The sequence below is a fragment of the Urocitellus parryii genome, chromosome 13, assembly GCF_045843805.1.
Source record: "Urocitellus parryii isolate mUroPar1 chromosome 13, mUroPar1.hap1, whole genome shotgun sequence".
Lineage (NCBI taxonomy): Eukaryota > Metazoa > Chordata > Mammalia > Rodentia > Sciuridae > Urocitellus > Urocitellus parryii.
In genome coordinates, this window is record NC_135543.1 from 13,673,258 (window position 1) to 13,687,065 (window position 13,808).

At 45.1% G+C, this 13,808-nt stretch overlaps 1 protein-coding gene across 1 annotated transcript in view; it reads right to left on the bottom strand.

Moving 5' to 3' along the window:
• Nucleotides 1-629: 629 nt before the first annotated feature.
• Tnfrsf11a (TNF receptor superfamily member 11a) overlaps nt 630-13,808 on the bottom strand; it is a 51,687-nt gene continuing 38,508 nt past the window's right edge. Inside the window, exons 9-10 of the mRNA XM_026404629.2 lie at nt 12,809-13,583; nt 630-949 (exon numbers count right to left, since the gene is read on the bottom strand). Coding sequence (XP_026260414.2) covers nt 630-949; nt 12,809-13,583 — 1,095 coding nt within the window. The remainder of the gene's footprint in view (nt 950-12,808; nt 13,584-13,808) is intronic.

Genomic DNA, 13,808 nt, shown 5'->3' on the forward strand with positions numbered 1-13,808 from the left:
CTTTTAAAAAAAAGAGAACATAGAATGTCTTTCTCAGAAAATGCATCCCTCCACTTGATCCCTGCACCTCATTCTAGGCTTAAAGTGTCCAGCCTTCCCCTCAAAGTGCTTAGAGCCATCAGGGAACACTGTGAGGAGAGAAGAGATGCGAAAGAAATTATGTAAAGGAGACTGTGACCTCCAGGATCATTTGGGAGAAAAGGGGGCAAAAGTATCAAGAAATATGGTATGAAAGAAAGTGAAATATAAATATGGGGAGGGGGGATAGAGATCTGGGTGGAATGAGACAGTCATAAAACATGTCAAAAGGGACACGTTGCTGATTACAAGATAACAGGGGGCGGAGGGGGAGGAGTTACAAGGTAGTCACAGGTGCCCAGCGCAGACCACAAGGTGCACCTGCGCCGAGAGTGGACCAGCCGCTGGGGGCCTCGGCGAGAAGTCCCGATCCATTTCCGGTTTTGCAGTCACTGGTTTTCCGAAGAGCCAGGTGGGCAGAGGGTGCCAGGTCACTGTGCACAAGTGTACCGATGCGTGGCGGGGATTCCCGGCGCGGAGCTGCGACCTCAGGTGCCACCGCGCGGCGGGAGGCGACACCGGGCGTCCCGCGGGGCGGGGGCTGGCCCCACTCACGCGGCCGCGCCCTGCTCCTGCACCGGCCGCGAGGCCTTCTCGGGCCCCGGCGCGCCCTGCTCCTGCAGCCCCGCGCCCAGCCGCGCCTCGGCGCCCGCGCACGAGTCCGGGAAGCGCGGCGCGTTCCCCGCGAAGGAGTCGCGTCGCGCCAGCGTCTCTTCCTGCACCGGGCGGCCCACGGGCTCCTCCGCGACCCCCGGCCCCGCCGCGCCCTCCTGCGACGTCTGGCTGACGTAGACCACGATGATGTCGCCCTTGAAGTTCATCACCTGCCCGCTGGAGATGAACGTGGAGTTGCTGTTGCCAGTCACGTTCCCTGCGGGGAGGGGGGACACGGAGAGGTGGGGTCAGCGTCGCCCCTGGGGACTGGCCCCAGAGGAGCCGCCGGGGCGCCGCGCCCCTCGCAGGCTGGCCCGCAGGGTCTCTCGGAGCCTCGGGGGAGCCCCCCGGCGCCTAGCGGCCTGCAGAGGCAGAGGAGGGAGGCAGGAGGCAGGAGGCCACGCTCCTGCCCGGCACCGGGGACTGACCCTGATGGCAGAACCACAGACAAGAACCCAAGGTTACAGAGGCGACGTGGGGGGCGCAGCAAGCACAGCTGATGGCCCAGCCGTGGTCACTGGGCAGACCTCAGTCCACCGCCTCGGACTGGAGGCTTCTGCACCTGGGGGCCTTCATTCCTTCTTCCTTCTATAGAGGTTCCTAGCAGCTCAGTCCTGGAGGATCGTGGGGTCAGGTGGGCTCAGTTTTTAGAGGAGGTTAATAAATTTTCTTAACATTAAAAAGAAGAAGAAGAAGAAGTTACTCTAAAAAATGTTTTTTTTTTCCTTCTGTCATGCAAAGTGAAATAAGCCTATCCCCCAAACTAAAGGTCAAGTATTTTCTCTGATATGTGAATGTGACCCATAATGGGGAAGGGGTGAATAGGACAAAGGGGAATGAAGGGAAGGGAGGGGGAATGGGAAAAGGAAAGAATCTGACATAACTTCCCTTTGTACCTATATGAATATACCACAGTGACTCACCATCGAACATCCACAAGAAATTAATTAAAAAAAAAAACAACCATGGGTAAATGGCAGAAAGGTCAATAGAGGGGGGTAGGGGAAGGGGATGGGAAGAGGAAGGAGAAGTACTGGGGACTGAATTAGAACAAGAAATATTTCATGCTTTTATAATTATGTGAAAATGGATTCTATTGTCATATAAAACTAAAGAGAACCAATAAAAAATAATGCTTTTTTCTTTACTATTACAACATTCTTGCTGGTTCTGTTGTTCTTCAATATCGTATGAAACTACATCTAGGCACTGGATGAATGATTTATGGTTTTGAATTTCATCACATCTCTTCTTTTTCCTCTTCATATTTTGATGTAGCTAGTTGTGTCAGGGTATATGTGATTTATTCGCCATTTAAATTTTTTATTCTCCAACAAATCATCGTGAATCCATCGTTATTTACTACTTCTTTGTTAGAACCTTAAATTAGTCTAAGCTGAAGTTTAAAAAAAATCAAAAACCTGTTTGGGGGGCATTGTTTTGCACATGAAGGTCTGTGTAAAATTTTGCATCTTAAGAATTTCATTCCATGCTGTGGCCCTATGAACAATTCTTTGATAGCGATATCCTAAAATTTCTATAGGACTGATATTCTTTTCAGTTTTCTATTTTTATTTTCAAAGTAGAACTCAAACCCTGTAATTTAAAGGGATATATTTTAACATTCAGAATCCTTCAATTTATAGACTGGATAATAAACTTATTCTTGGAGGGCCATAGGGGGGTTGGCAGTGGGGAAGACAATATCAAGCTCTTTAAATTCCTGACAATTAAGAAGCTAACTTAACTAGAAAGAGCATGAAATTCTCAAGTTTATTCTTCAAGTGTTTCTTTACTGAAGGTATAATTTATGACCAAAACAACCTTTGATCAAGTCCATTGTGCTGCCTTTTGTGAAACACAGTAAACTGGTACAGATTAAACTTTTTTTAAAAAAGAGAAGTTGTACTGATTTGCCAACAACAAGTGTCCTCAGGGTGGTCTTCAAGGCTGTGTGACCTGCACGGCTGCATAGAGCCTTTGACCTCAGAAGGGCCCCAGGATGGTTTGAATGCTCTGCTGTCATCATCTTGAAATTCCTATTAATTTTTGAACAGGGGGGGCCTTGCATTTTAATTTTTCACTAGCTCTGCAAATTATATTGCCATTTCTGAGGAACAGGCAAGTGTTAGGAATATTGATCTGAGTTTTTATTTACTCTAATATAGCATCACTTTTTTGGGAGGTAACATCTCATAGGTTGGACATGTTTTAATTTTACAGAAGTGTTTGCCAAACAATTTTTGATGAAGTAAATAGTCAGCAAAACACTGAATTATAGAGGTTATCCATTGATGCTCTTAAGATACAGACTCAATTATGTGTTTTCCGGATATCAAGCCTCCTACCACTTGCTGGAACCTCGTGATGAGATACATGGACTCTCAGGAGAGAGGAAAAGAGACCCTTAGTAGACCCAGATCTACAGGCAAGACCTACTCATGTCTGTTCCTTTAGTTAGATGAACAAAACACATCAACTAGGACAAAAACAATCAATTTAAATGTCACCAGATTCAAAGACTTATACAAATGTGCCCACAAATGATCTATGGCCAGACTGCTTAAACAAAAAGAAACATTCTAACCCCCAAAGATCAAATTATTTTCTTGGAACTTAATTCTCAAGAAAAAGCTTGCTTGGGAACCTGCACTTTTTTGGGGGAGGGGATACCAGGGATTGAATCAAGAGGCACTTAACCACCAAGCCACATCCCCAACCCTTTATTATATTTTATTAGAGACAGGGTATCGCTGAGTTAATGAGGCTGGGTTTGAACTCACGATCCTCCTGCCTCAGCCTCCCGAGTCACAGGGATTATAGGTGTGTGCCCCTGCACCCAGCTCCAGGCAAATCTTGTATGTAATCAGAGAGTTCAAGTTTGGGACGTCACTTGTCTACTCCTCTCTGAGACAAGGGGTGCCCACACCCTGCTTTTGGGGTATGTACATCTTCACTGTCCCTAAATAAATCCTTGTGTGTGCCTTACTTTTTACATGTACTGGGATTCTTTCAAAAGTCAAGAACCCCCAGGCTGAATTGAGGTTCATTCTCCTCCTTGGAGGGACCTTTTCAGACCGCGGTCTAGTGACATGAATGCCAACTTTTTGACATAGAAGTGAGTCCTGTCCCTTGGAGACTGGGTTTTCTGACTATATCAATGATACCTTTAATGTCAAAATAGAACAAAAACAAAGTCACTTGCCAAACAGGCTACATGCAGAATTCTCCTAGAGTGGTATTTCCCCAGTTTCTCATATAGGTCTCTTCCACCTCAACTTTAATAGCAAAATATTTTCAACAACTCATTCTTTGAATCATCCAAAAACATTCAACAATTTTCATAGAAATGATCCTCATGCTTATCAAACTCATTTTTTTTGCCAGTTTATATAATAATGAAAGTTTTAAAATGACACCAAGGTCAATTTACACCCACAGGACTAGGCACACCCAGGAATTATGGAAAGCATGATCATTCATCAGTGGGAGCAGAGGGCCCGAGAATCCTAGGGTACCCAAAAAGTTGTGAGTAATCAGTGTGCCAAGGGCTTTGGAGGACCTCATTCACAGAGAGGAGAGTGAGGGTTAATCTGAGCCTTAAATGGAGATAGATCAAGAGCATCCACTCCAATAATAAAGGTAATAGAAACATTATTCCAAATCCAGACTTTTCTGCATGCTCTCTCCAGGCTGTTGGCTGTATTCAGACACCTGCCTGCAGATGCTTTGCAAGTGAGCACTCCTGGTGGTTGGCTGGCTCATCCCTCTACTAATTGACATTGTTTTCAGGGTGAAAACTGTCTTACAGCCTTCTTTTTCCTTGGCTTCTCATAACCCAGACTCACCTGAATAATCTAATAACATCAATATCATTGTGAGGTTTCCATTTCTGGGGACATCAGAGGGGAGGAAGTTTGACAACAGGCATGGGTGTATTAATGGTTGCCTGGGTAAAGGAGTGTAAGAAATTGAGTGAAAAAGAGGAGAGAGCAGAAGTCCAAAATATCTCAGTTCTTGTCCCAGCTTGGCCCTCATTGGTGGTGAGAATTTGAGACAAACTACCTAAAACTCTTCAGGTTTGCTCATGTACAAAATGAGCATCAATGACCAAGTCATGCTAGCTTGGCCTGTGCAGGCACGTTATATATATTTGTTAAATAAACGAACTCATAAACGTGGCAATCTGGTGGGATGGCACAGGGTTAAACAAGATGGTGGGTTTGAAAATGCTTGGGAAATGGCACAAAATTAATCACAGATACAATGACAGCCCTGCTATAGCTAGCAAGTAGCATTAGCACTCACAAAACTCTGAAAGGCACAGAAATTTGTGAAAGAGACTGAGTGTAATGTCCTTTCCATCCATCTTGTTGGAGGCTCTCCATGTGTCTTAGAGATTGAAAGGGTGCTTTCCTCTGGAAATCTAGCCAACGTTTGTTTTCTCTTCTGAAATCATCAATCATGATTGCCTCTGGTGAGAACAGTCATCTATATAGATCTACGCCAAGCCCACAGTCTCAATTCTTGTCGCACGAGTCAGCTGTGAGTTGAATGTTTGCTAGATTAGAGAGAGGCTCAGAATGAACTGGTGATAACCTGTACCCTTAAGTACAGCTCAGTCCTGAACTGTCCCTGCTAAAAGCAACAATTTGCATCCTACATCTCTGCACAGAAAGTTTCCATGGTTATGTCAGCTGATCTGAGAGGGCAGGACTCTGGGATGGCAGCCTCCTTAAGACACCATGTGGGTGAGTTCCTGCATCATCTGGGGGTGTTGTGGAACTGCCTCTCCAGCACAGTGGCCATGTTTCTGCAGTGGCTAAGTGCCCTTGAAGGGTCACTCTTTCCACCGAGGGCCAGGGTGGTACTTTCCCCCGGATGCTGTGTTGTCAGAGTAGACCTCTCCTTTGTTGGGGCCGGTAAGGGAGAATGTAAAAGGGGAAGGAAGATTTGGATGAGGCTTACCCAAGATGGCCTAAGAATGCTCTGGGGCTTAAGAGATTGAGAAGATAAGCCACAGAATGGGCAAAAGTATTTGAAAAGCCATGTCTAGTAAAGGACACTTACTCAAACTATTCAATGAACTCTTGAAACTCAATTAAAAAAAAAAAAAAAGAAAGCAAACAACCTAATTTAAAAAATGGGCCAAAGACCTTAACAGACTCCTCATCAAAGAAGATATATTCAGATGACAAATAAGTGTGTGTGTGCACGAAAAAATGCTACACGTCAAATGTACTGAAGGAAGTAAAGATTAGACCAACAATTAGATTGCACTACACACTTATCAGAATGGCCCCAATCCAGAACACCAATGCCACCAACACTGGTAAAGACGGGGAGTAACGAGAACTCATTTAGTGCTGGCAGGAATGCAAAATGGTACAGACACTTCGGAAGACAGTGGGCTGCTTCTTACACAACTAGATGTCACAGGCTCCCCATACAAGCCCAGGATCTTCCTCTTTGGTATTTACCCAAAGGGGTTAAAACCTTATGTCCGTAAAAAACCTGCAAGTGGATGATTATAGCAGCTTTCCTCATAACTGCCTAAGATATCCGTCAGTAGATGAATACACAAATATTGACTGTGGTAATCCAGACTATAGAATATTATTTAGTGACAAAAAGAAATGAGCCATCAAGTCATGAGAAGACATGGAGGAAACTTCAATGCGTGTTACTAAGTAAAAGAACCCAACCTGAACATGCTGTGTGCTGTTCAATTCCAGCTAGATGGCATTGTGGAAAAACTATGAAGACAGTAAAAATATCAGTGGTTGCCAGAGCTGGGGAGGGGGAAGGAGGGACACACAGTCAGCATACAGAGGATTTTTAGGGCAGTGAAATTACTCTATATGATACTGCAATGTGCCCTTATAATCTGTCAAAGCACAACACCACGAACGAACCTTTTTTTAATGTAAACCATGGACCTGGGGTGATAATGATTCACGGTCGGCTCATTAATTGTATTAAACGTGCCCACTCTGGTTGGGATGTTGGTAATGGGGGAGGTCATGCATGGTCATGCATGTGTTGGGGCAGAAGCGTATGGGAAATCTCTTCTTCTCCTACTTTTTTTTTTTCCTTTCCTGAGTCTCAAAAAGTAAAATCTGTAGTTTTTAAAAGGCCCGAGGCCCGTCTATGTGCCATTAGGCCACAGAGCCTTTAGGAACTGGCAAGGCCAAGGGCCTGTCCCTCTCTCTCAGATGCTCTCCTCAGGCTGCCTCTCCCACAGTTTCCTCCTTCAAGGCCACCTCTCACATGTATTTTATTTCACTTGTGAAATAAAAGATGGAGCCTTTTGAGAGAGAAAACTTTCCCCACAAAAGAATCAGTGATGGTTAAAACAGAAACTTCCAGAGGCAACTGGCAGCAGACAAGAGTCTCATTAGAGGACAAGGAACCGTCCCTTACTGCACATCTCAGGGTCCCTTCCTGCAGAAACTTCTAGGTCTGACCTGGCCTGGCCACTGCCCCTCACTCAGCCAGAGTAGCCATTTATCCCAGGCCTGTAGAAACTGAGGATTCCCCAAGACACAGTGATCCAAGGAAATCAGTATCATTCAGGAGGAGATGGGGGGTGGAGGAAAGGAGAGGGATCCCTGTCAGCTACTCGAATCCTGGCTTCCTTGCTTCCTAGCCCTGTGATACTGGGCCAGGAATTTGCCCCACAGGAGTTCTGTGAGTAATTAAAAAGCTCATCACAAAGCACTTCGTCAGTGCCTGGTAACTAATATCTAGAATACCACAGATGAAACTGTCATCCTTAGGATAGCAAAACCACCTTGCGGTCTCTGAATGCCACGTAACAGTAGAAGGCTACTTGAAGGCTACCCAAAAGTTGATCCGAAAACCAGAATGACATGGAGGCTTTTTATAAAGTCAGGGATTTGAACATTTAGAATGGATGAGTTGACTGAACATTAGTATTTAATGAGATTTAACTAGAAAAATGTTCTGATAACTTGAGAGTGTTAAAAATAGCATCTAAGTCAACAGAAACAATGAACGAATGATGTGTCCCATTATGATAAGAAAGATTTATACGTTGCTAAATCCATGCTTTATATAGCAGGCTCTGTGGAATCTGTTTTTCTCAGGCAGAAAGAACAAGCTTAGGTTTAAGAACACAATCCCTGACAGAATTTACATTTTTTAACAAGGTAACGCACATTTTGCTTCTCAAAAGCTCATTACAGTTGTTTAAAATGCATAACACATGAATATCAAATCACCAGAACTATGCCAAATAATACCACCAAATTGTCATGTAGATTTTCTTCCAAGTAACAGAACTAAAAATATACACAAATACACTCAGACTACCCAGGCTACATTGGGTTCTTTGGGAATTAAAATAAAATAACATTATATATTTAACCCATATGCTTCTCATGTGATTTTCCTTTTTATGGAAATGCAAGCTCTGTTTCAGGTTTGGAAGAAACTGGGTTTATGAAGATAAGGGAAGGGAAGCAATATTTAATAATTCCAGTCTGAATCATGCTTGAAAATTACTTAGAAGATCTTAAGACCAAATCCTTCCAAAATGAGCTCTAATGATACAGAAAGAAGGGAGGTGGCACTAAATTAAACAAGGTGTATACAGTGGACAAATCTAAAAATATATTTTGAAATAATGAATTGACTTTTGGCACCAATGAATGCTGAGCAATTATGACCAAGTGAGCAAATTATGAAATACTGATTTTAACTTAAAGATTCAGGACCAGTGGACTAATGAGTACCTGCCTTACAATACTTAGCTAAAAGTGAAAACTTGGCTCATGGCATTTATTCTAAGGAGAGTGAAGAAAGTAAAAACTAGAGGCCTGTCCACTGCTGGGGGCAGTAAAGGGAAGGGAGGAAAATTCAGATAGGAAAACCTTTTCCTGTCCTTCTAGGATGGAAATGGATGGTCAAGAACAGTCATTCCCAAAGCAGGTGGGCCCAGGGATGGGACTGAGGATGGGGGAGCAGGTGTGTTCACCCTCCAGTCATCATGGCCACCAGGAAGCTTCTGCCTCTTCTGCTCAGGACAGCACAGTGTGCCCAGGATGGTCATTGCCAGTCCTTCCATCCTCTGCTTCTCACCCAGCCTCTAAGAGCAGACCAAAGAAGTGGGGGCCTAAGAGCCCACTGGGAATGAATGAGGAACTATGGTGCTTTTGGTTGCCTGCCTACTCTGACTGGTGGGATGAGTGTGCATATCCATATTGATTCCCTGAACATACCACGAAGCCACCTTTGAGATACCAGAAAGACAAGGCATGACAAGATTATAGAAATCCCTACTGATTGCTTATGGCTACTAAGACTGGGTTGTATGATAGACTCTAGGCTCAGTTAGAAAATGTCCAAGACTCATTGCCAAAAAAAAAACGGTGACCAGTGCATGGGGCAGGCTGGGGAAGGATCCACACTTTGGAACGTATGGATTCTTTTTGAGTTTCTTCATTCCCTAACATCAATCCCTACTTGTATTCCAAGATTTTCCAAGTCACTGTAGCTCAAGAGACCTTCAATAAAGGTTTTATAGAAAAGCAAATATGTCACCAGAGTTCATCAAGAATTGCTGGGGGCCCTGTAAATAAGCAACTCTCCCCCGCTCAGAAGTAGCAGAACCCAGCGACTAACCAGAAGCTAATACCAATTTGTTGGCCAACCATAGATTATAATGTTAATTATAATTATAATGTTTTTGGCCAACATTAATTATAAGCAGTTGCTACTTTTTCCATATGAAGTTACCATTCTTCAGTGGCACAGTAAGAATTCTAACTCCACTGAGGGGCTTATAACCAAGGTCACCATCCTGTTATCAGCATCGGGCATCATCGAAGACCTAAATTAAGGCAGGGCTGTTTAAGACATAACCAAAAGTAGGTATTTTCCCCTTTGTTGGTCTTTGCTAATGATTCTCACTATTCCTTAAGAGTTAAAGCATCAATAAAATAGCCTTAACAACTTTGGGTATTTTTTTTAAGTTGTCTACACTTGTAGATACTGGCACAATGGAGACACTATTTCCTGTGGAAATCCCCAGACATTGTCATCAGAAAGCACTTAGTTGCTAGGAGCCACAGCAAAAATATTGATACAGGCACCTTTGGGTTTAGTGACTGCCAGCCAGCCATTGAGATTATGATTATGTTAAGTTACATTCATATGGTAATTGGACTCCTGCTGTTTACCTGGGCCCGTTAGGGGACTCAGGTTACTCATGTCACTCTTGTAATGGGAGAGTTCCCATTGGTTGGGAAAGGATGGTAGGAGGGTGTTCCGGGGGGAAGTGGGGCCCCCGGCTCAGGTAGAACACACGTGGGTGGACCAACTTGTTAGGGGAGGCACACAGACTCTCACAAAATAAAACTTTGTTTCAGTTTGACTGGCTTGTGTTTTTGTGCCCAGCCGGGTTGCAAGATTGCAAGCCGGCGTGCACTGACAGCCCAGCAGGGAGGCGCCCAGCAGGAAAGCAGCAGGCAGTGCTCGGCGACAGCAGGAGCGGAGCTCAACAAAGCCCGCGCGGCCCGGGGCCGAGCAGCCTGCAGCATTTTGGTGGCCCGTACGGGAACGAACCCGTGACCTTGTAGTTTGGTTGTAAGTTTAAACAAACAAATAAACAAAATAATACCTGGGTGTTAAAAAACAAAACAACAACACACACACACACACACACACAAAAAAAAAAAAAAAAAAAAAACCAGTGAAAGGCCACCTCGCTCGGGTCTTGAGCGCCCAGGGCTCTCTGGGAGATGGAAGGGGATAGGCCCTTCTCTCATGTCGCCTACAAGCGCCATCTTCTTTCATGCATTCTATAGGACATAAATTATAACAATTAAACAAAAAAGAATGGAAATGTGGAATTTTGACCAGAAACCAGCCTGTTCATGTAGACGTAATTGCAGAGAGAAAAAAGCACAGCCTCTAAAATCAGTCTGGCTGCTGCTGCTTCTCAGGCAAAAAGGAACTTGGCCACTGGCTGGTGACAGCACAGCAGACTCTCCGTGGATGCCGCGCGTGGCCAAGCACCAACTGAAGATGGAAAAAGCAGAGTAAACTCTTTGCAAATTAACACCACTCGGTTGATGACACCCTTTTCATTTCTTTCCTCTGAGCCTCGATGTTTAGCACTGGAGAAATAAAAGCAGCAGAGGAGGACACTGTGTTCACTCCTTCTCAGGACAGCAAGCAATTTGGCTTTTGGCTTCATGACACTGTGTGTGTGTGTGTATGAGAGAGAGAGAGAGAGAGAGAGAGAGAGAGAGAGAGAGAGAGAGAGAGAGAGAGAGATAGGAGAGAGGAGAGAGGGAGAGAATCTTTAAATTTGCCCATCCCTGTTCTTCCAAGAACTGATGATGTTTCTCCCACAGTAGCAAATGCCATCTCCTGGTGTCACCAATGGAAAAACTGGCCTGTCCTCTGGTACTGCCAGGACCCAGCTGCTGTCACAGACTGAGCTACAGCCTTCTCATTCCCCACAGCCTGAAACCTGGTTCCGTGTCTCTCCAGAACCAGCAGAACCAAAACAGATGGCTAGAAAAGATGCAGAACAAGGCAAACAGATGACAGAACCAGATTCCTCGTCATGGAGATTCCTTAACAGCCTCAAAATATATTCTCAAGTCTTCAGAAGGAAAATTCTACCAGTTCTTTTAAAAATATCCTCAAATGTATCTTCTTTCAGTTTGACTGGTAATTGAGAGGGCAGAATCTTTAAATCAGTGCACTTGTGTAGCTGCAGCAAACCACACTGCTTGGGAAACACCAGCACCGCTGTTTGGCCAAGCGAGCTGCAGCCATTGTTACCAGGAGGCAGAGCAGCCTCTGTGCTAGGCTGGGATCTGCCACCCCAGGGTTACAAAACAACTCTCAGGCAGCTCTAGTGCCACTTACAGTCTAGATCAAGAGACCTGAAAGAAAAAGCATCTCTGGAGAGCGGAGGCCTGTGAATGAGCTATTTTTTTTTTTCTTCTTAGAGTTGGAAGATTTTGTGAAGTCCCTTAAATAGTATGCATCCATATATTCATTTTTTTTTTTCTGGAAAGAGTGTCTGTAGCTTTCAGAAGACTCTTAATGAGATCCCTGACTCCTCATAGGGCTAAAGATTCCCAGAGCCAGAGGAAGCCCTCCCTGTTCCTCGCAAAGTCCTTTGTAACTACATAATAAAACAGATGGTGTTTTACCCTCGGGAAAAAGAGTCATAATGTTATCACTGGTGGCTTGTTCCTGCTCAAGCAGTGTTGCAGTGATAAATTTCCATAATGATGCTAAATTGTAAATCATCCTCCCGTTCCATAACCATATTACACGTAGTGGTGATGAAGGGCCTGGTCCTAAAAAGCATTAAAAGACACTTCTCCTGCATCATTCATTTGGTACAGAACCAGAAGGCTGCTCAAATAAATATTAGTTAATTGAGGATCAATTAAACAATTTTGTTTGTACTCTTGAAATTTTAAGAGCCTGAGATTTAGAAGAGCTTCCCGGGGGGAACTTTAAGAGGCCTAAGTTGCTTTTTAAACAAAACCCCCCCAAAAAACAGAAATCGGGGTGGGGCTGGGGTTGTGGCTCAGTGGTAGAGTGCTTGCCTAGCACATGTGAGGCACTGGGTTCAATCCTCAGCACACCACATAAAATAAATAAAGGCATTGTGTCCATCTACAACTAAAATAATAATAATAATAATAATAATAATCCCCATAAATCTGAAGGAACACCTTGATTTTGCCAGTCCTGAAGTCAGTGTTGACTTTGTCCTTCAGCAGACCACAAGAATACTCTGACCACAAGAAGCTGATGCTAACGTGTACTGGATATTCGTAGGTGCCGTAATAGCCCAGTAGTAGAAGAAGAAGCCACAGAGCAGTGGGCACAGCCTACAAGCCCACACACAGGTGCATCAAACCAAAACCCCTCTGGAAAAACACTAATTAAGAGAAAATGGTCAGGCTGAATTTTCCCCATGTCAATTTCCTTTTCCCTAAATGGCCTGATAATTGCCCCCAAACCTTAGCCCAAGAACAGGGCTTTTTGGTCACTGTGGGAGACCAGGAGAATCACTTACCAGTGGCAGGTGGCTGGTCACTGGGGGCGGTTCCAGACCCAGCGCTTCCCCTGGCTGAGCTGGGAAGCCTTACATCAGCCCCGTCTTCAGGCTTGTCTCCCCACTCTGTGCCAGCAGCCACTTCTTCAGAGGGAGGGCCCATGCCGTGGGCACACTGGGGCAAAGGTCCGTGTTTCAGGGAACCCATAAGGGGCTCCTGGTCCTCCCCAGGAGGGCTCCCACAGCCTGTGTAGCTGTCCCCCAAGCTGGAGCTGGCTGCCCAGGGGGCATAACTGCCACCCTCCACCTCTTTTTGCAAGTACTTTTCGGGGGACACGGGAATCCAATCAGTTCTGCACGGGGGCTCCGTGAAGTGGCAGCTTTCTGAGTCCACTGTGCTCTCGGTCCCCGTGAAGCACTGGCTTAAACTGTCATTCTCCCCCACCTCCAGGGGTTCAGGGAAAGGGGGTGCGGATTTGCTTCCAGGCTGGGTCAGGAGCTGTAAACACTCTGGGTGCTGCGGGGGCCTGTCCATGTACTCGTCCTCCATAGGAACCTGCCTGCTGGAGTCCGCCTTGACCTCCACCTCGCTGACCAAGGAGAACATCCCTGCATCTTCGCCCTGTGCACAGGGCTCACCTCCTGCACACGCACCCCCACAGACACCAGCTCCGTCTGCACAGCACATAGCTTCTGGAACTATCTTCTCCAGTGTCAGCAGTAAGACACCTTCACACACTTCACACTGACTCGAGCCTGCCGAGGGAGCGCTGAGACAGCTGTCGCCTGAGGACGCCTGCAGATACAAATTCAGAAGGCAGAGGCGTTGATACCCAGAGTTATTAGAACATGTTCAGCTAAACACTGCTGAAAACAGTGTTTATACTAATTATTTCCACCATAACAAGTACAGATGGCACATCCACGCGATACTTTATTTGTGCTATTCAAAATTATCGAGTGTAGGAGAATCCTACAATGGAACACAACCAGAAATGAATGGATCTTACTGCATTTCAAA